Here is a 17,056-nt window from a genome sequence, read left to right on the forward strand (position 1 = left end):
GTTTGTTTAGCCAATAAACGATTTTTAATTAGCCGCGTTTACAACAATGTTTGGCTTTGTAATAAAGAAAATACACTACAATATCCCGGGGACATTAGTTCCATCTTTTAATTCCTATAAAGCAGACTGGTAGCAAGCAAATTTTTTTGTTTTCTTTTTTATGGTGAATGATCTAGAATCAGCTATTCTTACTACTGTTTTTTTAAAAAAAATCATTACCCCCACCCCCTCTCCCCTTTTCCCGACTTTTTCAGGCTTGTAAATTGAAAAATCATATCGTTGGAATATTTCGAAAATTATCAACTACTGGCGAGGAGGAAAAGGGAAGCAAAAGTTTATATACTCGATAACTTATTTTTATAATACAATGCACGAAAAAATAAATTTAAGAAATCTTAACGTTAATAGATGCAGCGGAATGCTTTGTGAAGTTCAGATATTTTTCTGAGGATATTCATACACAAAACAAAAATAAAAACAAAAATTAAATAAATATAAATCAAATAAAGAAATAGAAGAAAATAAAAAAATAAAATAAAATAAAAAGAATTAGAAGAATTAGAAGAGTTATATTGAGAAACAAAACATTTTATCAACACGCATTCATTTACGGTTAAAAATTCAAGAAAATTATTTTAAAACTTTTTTAGAGACAATGACTGAATGGCAGCAAATTTCAGAGCATAGTAGACGCTCGTATTTTAACCAACCAACCAAACAACCCAGACCTTATTGTTTTGATATTTTGCGGTTCAGCCTTGATAAATCATGCAATGCCGTTTAAAACAGGCGCATAATTCAAGGGGTACCTACCTACCTGACAACGTGTTTGGGTCCACACAACTCTCTCTAATTTTGTGTGAAGTAAGGAGAGAGACTCTATGGGCAAAAGGATATTACATTCACATTGTGAACTAGTCAAAGTTCACCAATCAGTGCTTTTAGCAGACTTAGAATTAGCCACAGGGCTTTTTGCTTTCTTGATTAATCAACGGCTCGAGGGTCATAGGACCCTGAGGACGAAGATTTTATTTTGTTAAATCGAAAACTCTTAAAGAGTGCCAGTTGCTGCTGACGTCAGCATAACCATTTTTTCACGCTCCCGAGCTCGGAGTGTCCCCGACATGATTATTCCGTATTGCGGGCGTGTCAAAACGTGGGACTAGTTCTTGTTCTATAGCTAGCCAATATTTTTATGCTAAGTATACTCAAATATACGATGTCTGCTTCGTCACTTTTGGAGGGGAATTTTTTAGGGCCCCCGAAAGCCCGGTCAGACTAGGGTAAAATCTTTTGTTTACAGCAGCTGTCATATTACATTTGTTAATTTCATTTCGCACGTTAGAAAGTTTTCACACAATGGAAGTCGATCTCATCAACCTCGTTCCCAGAGCATTTTGCTTTGTTGATGAAGTTTATAGTGGCACCGTAATAACGGCTTATGAGACACAAGACTCAGAGGACAGGGTTGCGATTTCAGCTCTGAAGCAAAAAGCGTTTAAGTTTTGTCCTCTATAGCGAATAATGCAGCTAAATAAAGACAACTTGTAGGCTCCATTGCTGTGACCTCTTAAGAAGCAGGTGGTCAGAAAAAATAAAGTTGAAAATAGGATTAAAAAACTAGATGGGATCCAGGAAATTATAATGTTAAATAGAGAAAAACATTGCAAAAATTTTAGGTACCGAGCAAGTCAACCAACCAGGTAGTTAGCAACAACAAAAACAACAAAACTTCATTTAGGTAATAATGGTCTTAGGAGGCGCTACAGCGAAATATTTCGCCGCTAAAAAGTAAGAACTGTTTCCACTTTTCGGCGAAGCGAGTTTTATGAAGCAAAATAAAAACAATTAAAACTGAGTATGCTCAGGATACATTTCGCTGACGGATTCGCCATCCAATTCGCTTCGTGAAAATCCTCCTTTACGGATAACGTTAGACATGGAACAAAAGTTGTTTTGACAGAAATAGAAAAGGGAAAATGATTTATTTTTTACTCCATATTTTTGTTTCTTCTCGGACTGAAATTTTATTTAAAAGTTTTTTAAATTAAAGTTTTGTTTTTCCTGCGCGCGCAGAAATGGAGGTAACTTTCCGCTTAGTTTATTTACATTTTTACCTCCATTTCTGCGCGCGCATCGGGCATTACGTAATCACTTAGATGCGTGCGCAAGTAAATATCGGGACTGTGATTCTATGTAGCTTTCATTTAAGAAGTGCTTAAATGGCTCATTCGCGAAGCTGCATTATTTTCAGCGTTTTCTTTTCTTGAAGAAGTCAACCTCGTTTCCAGGACTTTTTCGTTAGCTAAGATGTTTGCTTAGAGCAGGTAGGCCAATTTTATTCCAGCTGTGACCGAAAATATGTCTGTGGTCTGTATTTATCGGTTTAAGAAATTTTTATGGGCGTTTAAAATACTATGCTTTATATGGTAATGGAAATTTTCTTCTAAATAAAAAATCTCTTGAAGTTTATATCCGCCCTTTAGAACAAGATAGTAATGAAAAAAACGATTTTCGGAGTTAAAAAATAAAAAGAGTGAACACACGTTTTGACGTCAAGCTTGACATGAGATTTTCAAAACATATTGCATTATTTACTGAAATCCTACGTCATGTAGAAAAAAAAATCACATTTTTCTTTTAAAACTCTATTAATCTTTATAATTTTTTAATTTATATTTTTAATTCACTGTCACGATATTCCGTTGACCTTTGTTGTCTTTATTTCAACCGTCTCGAATTTTATAAAATTTGTCCCGGCCCAGAAGAATCTTCTTTTCAGGGACACACATACTTGCATCCCCAGCTCTACTAGAACCTACTGATTATTTTACACTAAGCTCTTCGCAGGTTATTCGCCTCTTTACCATGTAACATTTGCTGGCTTAAACGCAAATAATATGACATTTACGACCAACGGCTTTACATCTGGAAATTGTGCGCTAGGGACAAGATTATAGTCTTGTGTCGTTTGTTAAAAATCGTCTAGCTCTTTAAACAAAAGAATCGTCAAAACTTCTTTGAAATGTCAGTGTTGCTGACAAAGTAGTAAGTATGTTGAAAAAACGCGGGAATACACCAGACATGTGATGCCCGATTTCTCTGCCTAGTTTAGAACTTGATAGGTTAATTGTATGCAAATCTTAAACGTACCGTTACGATAGTAAAATGAATCTGCTTTTGTGATGTTGTGTGGTGAAAGATGAAATAAGTGGGAGACGAAATTGTAGAAAGGGGACTTGGGTGAGAGGGGAAGTGGTTCAGAGAGGAATTGATAGACAGGGGAATTGGGTAGTACATTTGTACATTTGATGACACAGAGATTATTTTAGCGATTAGTGGTAAAGTTTACCCAGAAATTCAATTCAACAACATTACACGTGTCATTTCATCAGAATGAGGCATCTTGTTAACCCAGGGTTTCATCACTCTCAACGCGAGCTCCTCTAAACGCTGTACAGTCATTTTTAAGCCTGTTTTGTCATCTGCATGTCTCTCGTTTTCTTCAGTAAGTTCTGTCAATTCTTTTGAAAGTCTTTTAATACAGCTTTCAAACGTGTCCATTATCAGCTCCAATTGAGAATTTGACAAGATCAACAATTCCTGTCGCGTGAATTTGTTACTGTCGCCTTTGTTTCTATAAAAATAATTGAGTTTTACATGGAGTCTTCTTAATGATTGTGTCTTCTACAAAAGCATTTTGTATAGAAGTATCCGCTCATGCATAGCTTTATCCCTATAAACCCTACTTCCACCAACTTTTGCAATGTATTATGTTTCGCGCGCTTTTTCTCGCGCAATTAATATTTCTGCACTCAAAAAATGTGACCATCCCTCATCATTAGACATCATAAAGGGGTTTCTGTTCTTTAATTCTCATTGTGGGGTGCCTCAAGTTCTTGCAAATCTAATTAAAAAAAATGGTCAAAGCTACTTTTTCTCATGGCAATTCGTCTTCAATTCAAAGTCGTGATTTCTTAGCTTCCAGCCCCGATGTTCAGTTGTGTCTCGCTCACAAGTTTCAGTGCTAGCCAATACGATAAACAACGTTGAAGAACCCTGGGTAATTTAAAAAAAATGTGGTTCTAACTGATGATTTTCTAATTTTTGCTGCTGGTATCAGCTTACTTTAGCCCTCGTGCCACCCTCCGTATATATAGGAAAAGATTATATGTAATGATGGGCCTCCATTACTGCGTTAGATTTCCAGGGCTTGTTAGTTTTCTTGTACTGTTAAGGATTCATCTCAATAGATTCATCTAGCTCTTTAAACAAAAGAATCGTCAAAACTTCTTTGAAATGTCAGTGTTGCTGACAAAGTAGTAAGTATGTTGAAAAAACGCGGGAATACACCAGACATGTGATGCCCGATTTCTCTGCCTAGTTTAGAACTTGATAGGTTAATTGTATGCAAATCTTAAACGTACCGTTACGATAGTAAAATGAATCTGCTTTTGTGATGTTGTGTGGTGAAAGATGAAATAAGTGGGAGACGAAATTGTAGAAAGGGGACTTGGGTGAGAGGGGAAGTGGTTCAGAGAGGAATTGATAGACAGGGGAATTGGGTAGTACATTTGTACATTTGATGACACAGAGATTATTTTAGCGATTAGTGGTAAAGTTTACCCAGAAATTCAATTCAACAACATTACACGTGTCATTTCATCAGAATGAGGCATCTTGTTAACCCAGGGTTTCATCACTCTCAACGCGAGCTCCTCTAAACGCTGTACAGTCATTTTTAAGCCTGTTTTGTCATCTGCATGTCTCTCGTTTTCTTCAGTAAGTTCTGTCAATTCTTTTGAAAGTCTTTTAATACAGCTTTCAAACGTGTCCATTATCAGCTCCAATTGAGAATTTGACAAGATCAACAATTCCTGTCGCGTGAATTTGTTACTGTCGCCTTTGTTTCTATAAAAATAATTGAGTTTTACATGGAGTCTTCTTAATGATTGTGTCTTCTACAAAAGCATTTTGTATAGAAGTATCCGCTCATGCATAGCTTTATCCCTATAAACCCTACTTCCACCAACTTTTGCAATGTATTATGTTTCGCGCGCTTTTTCTCGCGCAATTAATATTTCTGCACTCAAAAAATGTGACCATCCCTCATCATTAGACATCATAAAGGGGTTTCTGTTCTTTAATTCTCATTGTGGGGTGCCTCAAGTTCTTGCAAATCTAATTAAAAAAAATGGTCAAAGCTACTTTTTCTCATGGCAATTCGTCTTCAATTCAAAGTCGTGATTTCTTAGCTTCCAGCCCCGATGTTCAGTTGTGTCTCGCTCACAAGTTTCAGTGCTAGCCAATACGATAAACAACGTTGAAGAACCCTGGGTAATTTAAAAAAAATGTGGTTCTAACTGATGATTTTCTAATTTTTGCTGCTGGTATCAGCTTACTTTAGCCCTCGTGCCACCCTCCGTATATATAGGAAAAGATTATATGTAATGATGGGCCTCCATTACTGCGTTAGATTTCCAGGGCTTGTTAGTTTTCTTGTACTGTTAAGGATTCATCTCAATAGGAAAAACTTAATAGCGCTTGGTATTGCACAAATATTATTAAACATTAGAAACTTATAATCTATGGAATGTAGCTTGAGTGGCTTGAGAAAGTATAACTTTCACATATGCAGTTGACAACATCACAATATCAAGTGATTTTTTTGCTGCGAAGAAGGATAACTTACTCTTCTGATTCAACTGGATGGATCTTCTTTCTTTTATGCTCAACTTTAATTTTGATACCATGATATTCCAACTTCCGTTCCAAGCTACTTTTTCTTTCATAAAAATGACGAAAGAAGTTCAGTTGCTTCTTTTTCTTCTTCTTTTCATTTTCGTTACGTTGTTTCATTTTTTGATGCATAGGGCACAGCGTATTTCCATCATCTTTAGGTAATTTGTGTCTCTTATCTGTAATGGCTGACGGATAACTGAAGTCGATATGTGCGTACAAACCGTTTGGTGCCGCCATTTTATTTATTTGCTGTTATTTGACGTCTAATTAAGTTGACGCAAGTGGTTAACAATTTTTTTAAATTCCTGACCAACTGATACTTCACGACACGCAAATTAGATCTCAAACAGTTAGGATGTTAGTTTATTTATTGATTTTACATTTTACTTCTTTTACCGTGTAATTTGCGGAGAGTTAATAGGTGCGGAAATTAGTACGAATAAGAGTCCATATTTAATTCAATGAATAGCCCTGCTCGACAAAGCAACCACACACCCTTCTTCGAATGATAGTATCTTCCAAGAAAAGGCGTTCAATTTTTAATTATTGCGCAGATGGGGCGCTTATTTAGGAGTTTTTTAAAAACTCAAATTAATTTTTCTTTTTATTTAAGTCGTGTGGCAATGCTATCCATACTTTAACTTCTTTTTATTATACTTAATAAAAGCTTTAATCGAATGAGCATCCCTCCCAAAAGCGGTCTCATTAAGTGTCAGGACACACATCAAATAAGGTAGTTCACTTTAAGTAATAACGTAGTCCAGACCTTAAAAAAAACCCTAAAGAGAAGAATACAGCAAAAAAAAAAACAGTTGCACAAGTTAACAACTAGTTATACAATTATAAAAAATATTCTTAAAACAATGGAAACATAAGTGAGCAACAAACACACGTACAGATACACAGATCTTAGGTACAGATCTTCAACCTTTTTCTGTATGGTTAAAAGAATGGCTGGCTGTCATCATTGATAACTGCGCGACTTCGAAGTTTTCCATGGTGTCCGTTGTAAAAAATTTTATTCAAGAAAAATGTCTGTCTTGTACCTATCCGTCTTATAAACGACCTCTTTATAGAGATAAGAATTGGGTCATGAAAAAAATCGATTCTGAGGGCTGCAGTCCGTTTTATACAGATGTAAGCTAATATTAGCTTATTCACAAATGAATCAAACACAATGAATTAAAAACCAAACACAAAAGTGCATGTTTAATATTTATATATTTCAATTCTTTACATTTTTACTTTTTAATTCACTTTATCTTAATACAGTTTTCACTTTCATTCAGTTTTTAACCTGTATACGCCGTCTTTAATCTGTCTTTTACGAAACAACAACCTCACGTTCAAAACATGAAGGCTTTGTCTTAATTATTAGCTTTAATATGATAAGATGGATGGTGGAATTTGCTGAAGGTATTTACATTTGTTTTCAATAATTACTTTAAATGTTCTAAAACTAACTTTTAGGGAATGTTCATGATGGAGATACGATGGCTCTGTTCACCTAATTCATTTAGTCAGCATCTAATAACAAACCATCTCATTTTAGCAGGGTTTCTCTGGATGGACAAATATACCCTAGATGAAATAGGGGAAAGTGTCCGGTTTATTAGAATGGAAAATGCACAAAGCATAGTTAGTTTTTAAACGAAACAGCCTGGAATACCAGATCGAATTACTAACAACGCCCCTAAATTGTCTTGCGTCTTTCAACACTGACGGTAAATTTTAGCGATCAGGTGCGCACCAGAAGCTTTGATATTGACCAAGAAATCCGGGAGTGAACACATTCTCCTATAAGATTTTGTCTAATTGCATATTAATACACAAGTGAAGACTTTCAAATTTGACAAACACATAGAGAAAAGAAAAAAAAAGAGAATATTACGAACCTCAGATACAACGACCATTTGATATTATGAACCCTCTTTACAACGAATTTGTCGAAACTAAAAACCCGATACAGCGATCTTCTTGATTTATAAACTAAATTCTGTCTCACCTTTGCAACAAACAAATGTTGTATCATACGAATTTTTTTGTGTGTAACTCCAAGGTTCGTTATATTGAAAGCACACTGTACCCTTGGTATTTTGCAGCAATGTTAAGAGAGAGGGTTAAGGGGCGGGGGGTGGGAGGAGGTGCCACAAGTGAACGCTTTCAAATTTGACATAACCTACACATAATTTCAAATTAAACGAAAAGATCTGGGAACTAGTCCTGCCAAATCAAATTAAAAGCGAAGCTGATTTGTAATTAACACTTAAATTAAATTGGTTCCCATAACAGTTTTAAAGTGTTTTGAAGTAACGTGCTAATTGTGGCTGAAAATTTTGTAAACAAAGTTGAGTAACCTTGGATATTCGGGCAAAAAACTTTGAAAAAGATCGAGAAGTTCAAGAGGTGGGTTGGCTTTTCATTTTATTTAACAAAGTAGACACAGATTAAAACTAAAAAGTTATATATTGTAGTTAGAACCAAAAGTTGAGACACGGCAGTGTTATATTTCAATCGTTTATGTAGGATGCTAATTAAGACGAAAGTATACCTCGTCTCTAACGTTCTTGAAATGCTGTCATATGCTAATGGGAAAGGTCACAAAAAAGGCTGGAGATTAGGTTGGATTAAAATTTAAGTTATCAAAACCACCTTACATAAACGACCACAAATACATTTAAAGGTATGTAACTGGCTCTCTTAGCTTCGACTCATAACTATAATATATATGTAACATGGTGAGTTCGACCAAAAAAAAAAAAATTATGGCTTATAATCACTTTTTACCACTTTTATAATTTATAAAAACATCTTTCCATTCAGGTTGGGTCTAAGTATCTTCTACTTTTTTGAAAATTGCAATTTATCATTAGTTTGCTTTAAGAATGTTATAACTCTAGATGTTAATAGTTCGGAAATTGTTCAACTACCCCCTCTTTATTACTACTCCATCCCGCCTACTATTAGAGACCTGAGATCAATCTAGCCTATAGTTACGCTTGTGACATCTAATCTGCAGTATATACCCCCGATAATTTGAACTAAAAAAATAGTGCGAGTTATGTTGTTTAGCCATTGGGTAGGTTTGAAGTTACAAGTATTTCAAATTTAGGACTTCTTCACGTGGGCATTTTATGCAACTTCTAGTCTAAAAACCGCAATAGCTACAAGGTTAAATCTCTGTAAGATTATAATTTTGTCGTAACTATTTTATTGCAAAGATGTTTTATAACAAAATCGTGTGCTTTTTTATTACCTCCTTTTATAGATATCATTTTAGTATATCTATATTTGTTTCTGTTGGTCCAAGAAACCGTGGGGACGGGGGACGGGGGCCGAATACTGGTGATGTTATTCGTAAAAGTTAGATTGCGGTGTTCGTGCATTTACCTGATCACATTAACTTCACATAATAAGTTTTGTATTTCGTAAAACGTGGCATGGCTCCTCAGATAATATCAAAGAAACCTTTAACGTGTAAAACGATCGTTATTGTAATGTGTAGAGTCATTACCAAAACAATGAATCGTTACTGGAAATTATTTTCACTTATTAATGACTTATAATTTTGACAACAACCTAAAATAGAAAATACATGGGGAAAACCTAGCTTGTAGGATACTACCCTAATAGAAGTTCTGTGCCTCAGGAGGCAAAATTCAAACGCTAAAGGTCTTGATATAAATGGGTGTTTGAATACCGTAATGGTACAAACAAATGCCCTCTTCAATAGACGTTTATCCCTTTGGATGTTTATTCGAAAAGAAATTGAATAAAGTGCTTCACATAATGTTATTTCAAAAATTAAAAGAAAATATGATCGATGCTGTATTTAATACGGATGACGATATTCATGGTGATGTAGGTATTATTTAAAAAAAATGTATTCCATTGGCAAAAAAATTAAAAATACAAAAGTTTATTCTCTCCCTCTTTTTGACATCCCATTCTAAAAGTAAAAAAAAAAAGGTAATTAACGCTCTTGGCGTTTTTTCGCAGCATTTCAGTCATTGATAATTGCTTGATGTAAATTTGATACGCTTGGCGCACACTATAGAAAAAAATATATTTTGAAATATAAAAACACAATGTAGCCCACTACTTGCACCACATGCTGACCTCAATGAACATTATATAAACAAAAGTAACGAATCCAGATTTATGGAACTAAGTATTTAAAAATAATCTTCAACCTCAGAAATACATCAACGCTTCCGTTTGTAAACAGATATGGCGTCACCATGCATGTCTAAGTAATAAAAATAAACAATGGATGCCGTTAAATATTTATTTTCAGTTATTTTAAATATTCATTTATATATCCTTATTCTTTTAAAATTCCACGTTCCTTCTATATTTGCGTTCCAACTTTTCGCGCACTTCCCAAATTGGTATTTGCGCAACTTTTTATTTGGTTGCAGAATGTTATAACTGGAAACACCCGGTGCCTGATAGAGAATCTATTAGACACCAAGAAACAACTGTTAATTACGGTCAAAGTAAATATTAAACTCATTCAGATATATTCTAGAATCATAAGAACAAATAAAGATTGTTTTTTTAAAAAAATTAAGAATTCTTAGATATTATGCCAAGGTGGGAGATAATTTTATATAATCTCTATAATCTAGCTAATGAAAACATCCTCATCTCCAGGGTTTGTTGGGTGATGTCAAAGCCGCCAGCGCTTACTTGATGGCTAACAAATTTCTACGCCGCCGGCCTTAATGTTAAAAAAGGCAAGAAGTTCCGGGGAACAAAATTGTATTAAAAAGTGACAAATTACTTTTGGTGAAAAAAATTATCTGTAGAAACTGAATTTTTGCAAAAGAAATTCTTTACCGATAAAAAGTTTTAGCCGACAAAAATTTTAAATGACGAATTTTTCACCGTTCGGGTAAGTGTTTGCCAAATAGTACGTGTTTTATTTAACAGTTTCAATTTTAGTTGTTGTTTTAAGAGTCTTAAAGCCGATAAATTTTCTGTTATTTTTAAAGTCTTAAAACCGATAACTCTTTTTGTTAGGCGCCAGGCAGATAGCTTTGTGTAGACAGTGACATACAAGGTTTTAAAACACTCAGTTACCTGTAAAACCGAATAGAAAACAAATATAAATATACGAGGGTCAGGATCAGTGTTTATGACTAATCTGCGGTTTTAGTTAGTGAAAAAAAATGTTTGAGGTCAATGACATTTAATAAGCATCGATAAATTAACCAGAAGATTCCACGTATTTTTTTGTCACCGACAAAATTGTGTAAATGGAGGTAAATTACACTGGATCACAGCTGAATTTTTTTGCATTCATTTTTATTGATTTCTTCTGTTCTTCTTCGTTCGCTTGATCATTACCCGAACTTTTAACAGGGTCAGTTCTAGCGACTCTCACTGATAGGATAAAATTCGTGGTTTACTCTAAAAAGTTTGCTTGTATTTATTGGTTGTTTTAAATTTGTAGTTCGTTCCGAGTGTTTTTTGTTTAAGCTTTCGTATAAAAGAAACTGTATTTTGATATTTTTGAAGAAAACATAGTTAAATAGACTATCGGTAAGTAAAAGGGAAGTGCAGAATAGAACTCTATTTTCAGCGTATTGCTTACTTTGGTTTGTAACACCTGGACTGCATATTCTTTATAAGTTTTTATAAAACATCAGTGAGAAACAGTATTGAGAATTAGGAAAGAAACAAAGTACACCGGAACGGTAGCTATTACGGTAAGCAACTTGATCTTGCAATGTTCTTATAAATAACAAGTTTAAACAAATAATGAGGCTGGGAATAGCTTAAAATAAGAACAAAATAAGAACAATGGCAAGGCTGAGATTTAACTGATTTTCTGTTTAATTAAAAACAGCCGAAATATCCGATTTCTTATAAATGAGTTTCTTATAAATGGGTTTCTTATAAATAGGGTGTAACGTATTTTGATAACAAACCGATTTATAAGAAACCAATTTATAAATCGGTTTCTATAGAATTACGTTAAACCCCATTTATAAGAAACCCATTTATAAGAAACTTCATTTATAAGAAACTCCATTTATAAGAAACCGGATAAGTTCTCCTCCACAGTTATAAGGAACTTCTACTACTGCTACAGCTCAGTTAAGAAATGTTGGTGTGCTTGACATTAGGTACTGACTTAATATTGAATTGTGTCTTGCAGGTGTTCAAAAAATTCAACTAAAAAAACACAAAATGAAATATTTTAAACAATTAATTCTTTTTTCATAGGAAACTACATCAGAAAATTATAGTGCTAAATAAATTTACGTTGCTTGCTTTTTATAAAAACAACGAACAAATCTAGAATCTTGGGTTAAAAAGTGTTGAAAAAAGTTTATGCTTTTATTGCACGATCATATTAAATAACTGTTTGATTACCCGTTCTTTATAAATCACATTCTGGGTTTCCGTAGTATGACTTTTTAACTCAGCGGGGGGTCGCACTAGAGGCTATTGAAGAAAAAGAAAGTAACATTTCCTTTCTATTAAATTTAAGCTTTGTATACAAGCTAAGCTTAGGGGAAGGAGTAAAATCTAATTTAATATCCTTGCTAACATCTTTCTAATAATAGACATGTTTTGTCTGTCTGTCTGCCCGAAAAAAAGTGTCGTACCCGTACACGAAATAGCGTGTAATTTAAACACGGACGGCCTCGTGGGTTTTTCCACGGGATAACGACTAGTCTATATTAAAATACCCGTACAAGTCTGTCACGCAAAATGGTAACCGCAGTAGCGAGACACACGAGGACGGGCGAACTCGTGGATTTATCCACAGGTCACTGACTAGTCCTTAAAAATTAAGGATATGCAACATAGACTGTTATAATCCTCTGTGTTTACGACGTTACTATTTTAATGTCTCAGTTTGAGTCTGTAACACTATCATTGAATGGAAAGCTTCATTTGATTGTCTAACACTTCGTCTAATCGCAAAACAGACAAACATATACTGTCAATGTTTGATAGTCAATAAAAAATAAATCTAAACATAGGGGGTTAGGGTCAGTGTTATGGCTTGTTTACTGTCATATGGAACGATTTGTTTATTTTTAACGTGTTTATTTCTTCAGTTACACCTTTTATTGGATAAGAATTGCTATTTTTTTCACAAGCTTAGGCTAAAATTGTGTTCCTATATTTTGAACACTTTTTTGGCATTCCTTACAAATTCAATTAAACTGAGTAAAAGTTTCGGATAATCTCAATTCTTGTTAAAAGAAAAAAGGTTAGTAAAATTTCAGCTTTGTTATTTTCATATTTTGTTTTTAATTTTCAGCTATTGTTTAATAAACTTGGCATTGTTCATAAAATAGAAGTATATAATGGCTCAAAATGAAAAAAGATGTATTTCACGTAAAATGTGAAATACATTTTACACAAAGACACCATGGCATAAAAGATGGTGAAGTGTAGACATGAATCAATTCTGAGGGAATCGAGTTTCTCTTTCAAACTGTTTAAAACTGTTTTGTTTATATTTGTTTCAGATTTCATTTATGTCCAAGAAACAAAACAAAACAAAACAGAAACGTAAGAATATTATTGAAAAAGTGTACATAATGTACAAAAACGAACAAATAAAAAAGCAAAAACGAACAAATAAAAAAGCAAAAACGAACAAATAAAAATAAATTAAAACTCTAATTAAACATTTGTCAATCTGCAAAACTCATGAAATATAATTACAAATATTGTAACAATTTTCCCTAAAATGAGTACAGTCCAAAAAAAATTCGTTGAGTTAGAAAATGATGTTACGGAAACACGAATATCAAATGCGATATATTTTTATCCATTTTATTGCGATAAGTAAATTTAAAGGACGGGCGAACCCGTGGATTTTTCCACGGGCAACGACTAGTCTCTATAATAACAGCCGTTCTTCGCCTGTGTGTTTGTACGCGGAAAAAAACGTTGTGGCATGAAAACACGAAATACGCTAGTCTATATTGTCTCTATTATAATAGCCGTATTCCGTCTGTCTGTCTCTGCGCGGACCCCCCGCTGAGATAGAAAATGATGTTACGGAAACACGAATATCAAATGCGATATACTTTTATCCACTTTGTTGCGACGGGTAAATATAAAGGACGGGCGAACCCGTGGATTTTTCCACGGGCAACGACTAGTAATATTGTAATACCTGTATATGTCTGTTTGTCACACAAAATGGTACCGCAAGTAACCAGACGCACGCCGCATTGCAGCATCATAAAAAGGAAAGTTGAACCCGTGGATTTTTCCACATGCCATTGACTGGTAATAGAATTAATAATAGTAATTATGAATAATAGTATTAAATAAATAAATAAACTTTTTTGTTCAACTTTCAATTTGTTTCGCGGGAAAGAAATCTTTCAGTCAGTGGCTGCACTCACTAAAAACAATCTACAACATTTTAAAATGGTTGCTTTAAAAAAAGAGCTTAATTAAACTTTTTGTTGATAATTCATATTAACATGTAACAGTAGCAATATTTAAAGCAAAACATTTTCATGTTTCAAAAAACCTCTAAAACCGGTAAGCAGTTGGCAGCAAGATGCACAGTTGCTTTGCATAATATTTATTTATCTATTTTAAGCTTGTTGATAGAAACTTTGCTCTATTTTTTCCGCTTTGTTTAATACCCTACCTAAACAACCAAATCTCGTCCACAGTCCAATCTTGCTTCAGAGAAGCTATGCTTACTTGCTACACGCAAAAAGTCCTGGATACAAGGTTGTTTTACGTGACATAAGTAAATTTTAGTTGGTAAAAACATAAACAGCATTGTCCCTGTTTTTTTGCTTATTGATTGTTGTAAGATTATTGTAGGCTTCTTAGTCTGAAAAGATCTTTCCATGACGTTTGTGTAAAGTAATTTTGCCCATGTCTCTACAGATATGACGTTGCTTACATGATAATACAAATTCGATAATCGTTAAATTCTGTAGACAGCTCTAAACCTGGTTAATACCAGTGGCTTTACTAAGCCTTTTGGAATCTTCACATCACGAGGTCAATAGGACACTCGTCACATCAGCAAAAATTGATCGAACCACTTTTCGACTTGAAATCGTTGCAGCTCTAACATAAAATATCCCTGTCTGTGAATAGAAAATAATTGGATCAGCGAGTAAAGATTGAATCAGTAAGTAAAGAGGATGTAATTGCGAAGAATGTATTCAAACTGTTAACTTATATTCTAAATGGTATCAGATTAAAAACCAATTTTATCGGCTGATATAATATTGTAAGATTTTTAACACCCACGTCTGTAAGTGGAATGATAACCGATAGCTTTGTCTCACCACAAAGATAATATCTTTGGACGTGTTTTTTTATTCTTAAAATGAACGGTCTGGAAACTGAGAACATGACATCATATATATTAAGTAATGATTTACATCAGTCAATTAAAAATATTACCACCGTATATGCACGTAAATTCGCGATATTTGGCCGTTGTCATCTCCCTTGAAAGCTGTATCATCGCCGTCATTAATTTTAAAAAGCTGCTTTTTATCTTTGCTGGCAGTTTTTAAGGACGACCGCCACATGTAGTGTGGCAGGAAGTTTAACGTCCTTGGGTATTCTATGCAGTCGTCCGGCCCTTCCTTTCCTTTCTCTGTAGCTACGTTCATTATTTTCAGAGACACGTATAGTATTGTTCTAACTTGATTGCTTGCCAAAGAACCGGTTAGCGGTCAGTAGATTGCTCCTAATACATTTAAACACTCGAGGGACTCGAACCTGCAACTTTATGATTATGATTACAAGTCGAACGCTCTACCACTTCACCCTCTCCGTTTGCTTTTAAAAAGCAAAATAAGTAAAATAGTCGAAATATAATTGACTGTCTAAGAGATCACATGTAAACTATACTATGCTCATATGAAACAAAATCCACAAAAAGTATGCGTGTACGACCATTATTTTACGCCTTTCGTGATGATAAGCTGAACCAGGTATGTTTCGTCAAAGTCAGGGCGGGCGAATGGTTAAAAAGTTTTTAAAGTAAAGCAAAAAACGAAAGAACGTTTTAGATCTTTAATCGTCGTTGTTATTGTCGTTTCTAACATAAAAGTGTGGTGCTATGTTTTGTTTTCCCCTTGTCCTCTAACCTCTTTTCCTCAGAAATTATAACAGCTGCTTCGAATTGTGGATTATCGGGAAATTTTACAGCATCTTTAAATTCATAATAATTTAAATTTTTCTTCTGTTATTTTTACAAACAATTACAAATATGGGGATTTATTGTCTCTTTACTCGTTTGGGAAGACATTATGGCGGACTTTATTTTTTCACCTGTTGTACATGTGAAATATATATTTATAAATATTTATAAATATATTTATGAAAATATATAGTAGATTGCATGCTTACAAGTAAAAAAGGTTGCCACAAAAAGGTTAGTAAAAATGTTTAGACTGTAGCAGAATTACTCACTCACCTACACAACATTTATTTACTTTGCTGACTAATTTGTGAAAATTCTGTTAAGTTAACAAAATATATAATATAGGCAAAAAATGAATTTAACAAATTCTTCTTTTATTTTTGAAGTCTTTTGTTGGCGTAAAACTTAGTTGGTGAAAATGAAGTAGATAATAAAATCAAAACTTCAGTTCAGTACTAATAATAGCCGAAATTTGGTTTCCTCTAGGAGGAAAAAATATGCTTAGGATTTTATTAACTTTAAATCTTTTTTTTAAAAAAGCACAATAGGGTCTTCAGTAATAATCGTTTTCCAATAGTGATTGTCTCCCATTAATGATTGTAGCCCAGTAATGATGGTTTCTCAGTATTGGTCGTTCCCTAGGAACGATCATCCCCCAGTAATGCTCGTCCCCCAGCAACAAACGTCCCCTAGTAACGATCGGGCCCTAGTATTTATTGTCCCCCACTTTATTATCACGTAGATGATGCACATAGTGTGTCTGTCCTCAGTGTATCGCTTAGTATATTTTTCTAATTTAATGTAATGCCAATAATTATTCGTATCAGATCTGATGGTACCTCCTTCTCTCTTATCGAAACGAATGAAGGTGTGACATCTCCTCATCAGATTTCGATATAAAAAGCTTTATTAATCTTTGAATGCCATTTTTTGTTTACCGAGAAAGGAAAATATAAACAAACAAATGGTTTGTTTGTTTTTAAAATGACAAGCTGTTGCCAAAAATTATGATAAAAATGATTAATTACATTTTTTTCTGAAGGTTTCTGACTGGTTAATCACCATCGTTGAAAGGCTCCTTTTTCCTGTTTCGATAAATCTTGACCTCTTGACAGTTACAAGATCACTAAACCCTTCCTTCCATTC

At 34.0% G+C, this 17,056-nt stretch overlaps 2 protein-coding genes across 4 annotated transcripts in view; one reads left to right on the plus strand and one right to left on the minus strand.

Moving 5' to 3' along the window:
- The window catches only part of LOC130648894 (voltage-dependent T-type calcium channel subunit alpha-1G-like), a 55,637-nt gene that overhangs the window by 230 nt on the left and 38,351 nt on the right, over window positions 1-17,056 (plus strand). Inside the window, exon 1 of one of the 3 annotated variants that reach the window (XM_057455017.1) lies at window positions 4,905-7,158. The exons of 1 other annotated variant lie outside the window; for it this stretch is intronic. The gene's annotated coding sequence lies outside the window, so the exon portion shown is untranslated. Of the gene's footprint in view, window positions 1-4,904; window positions 7,159-17,056 lie in introns of those variants that run through there. One more of the 3 variants, XM_057455021.1, reaches the window with a different exon arrangement.
- Window positions 4,531-5,979, minus strand: LOC130648446 (uncharacterized). The gene is made up of 2 exons (XM_057454498.1): window positions 5,693-5,979; window positions 4,531-4,911 (listed from the first exon to the last, which is right to left on the minus strand). The coding sequence occupies exons 1-2, from the start codon at window positions 5,977-5,979 to the stop codon at window positions 4,635-4,637; spliced, it is 564 nt and encodes a 187-aa protein (XP_057310481.1). The 3' UTR covers window positions 4,531-4,634.

Source organism: Hydractinia symbiolongicarpus, chromosome 7 (assembly GCF_029227915.1).
Source record: "Hydractinia symbiolongicarpus strain clone_291-10 chromosome 7, HSymV2.1, whole genome shotgun sequence".
Taxonomy (NCBI): domain Eukaryota; kingdom Metazoa; phylum Cnidaria; class Hydrozoa; order Anthoathecata; family Hydractiniidae; genus Hydractinia; species Hydractinia symbiolongicarpus.

Excerpts from the sequence above, each read along its gene's own strand:
- LOC130648446 (XM_057454498.1), bottom strand. The coding sequence starts at position 5,979 with ATGGCGGCACCAAACGGTTTGTACGCACATATCGACTTCAGTTATCCG. Across the intron at positions 4,912-5,692 it reads CATCCAGTTGAATCAGAAGA|AAACAAAGGCGACAGTAACA; the intron begins GTAAGTTATCCT and ends TTATTTTTATAG.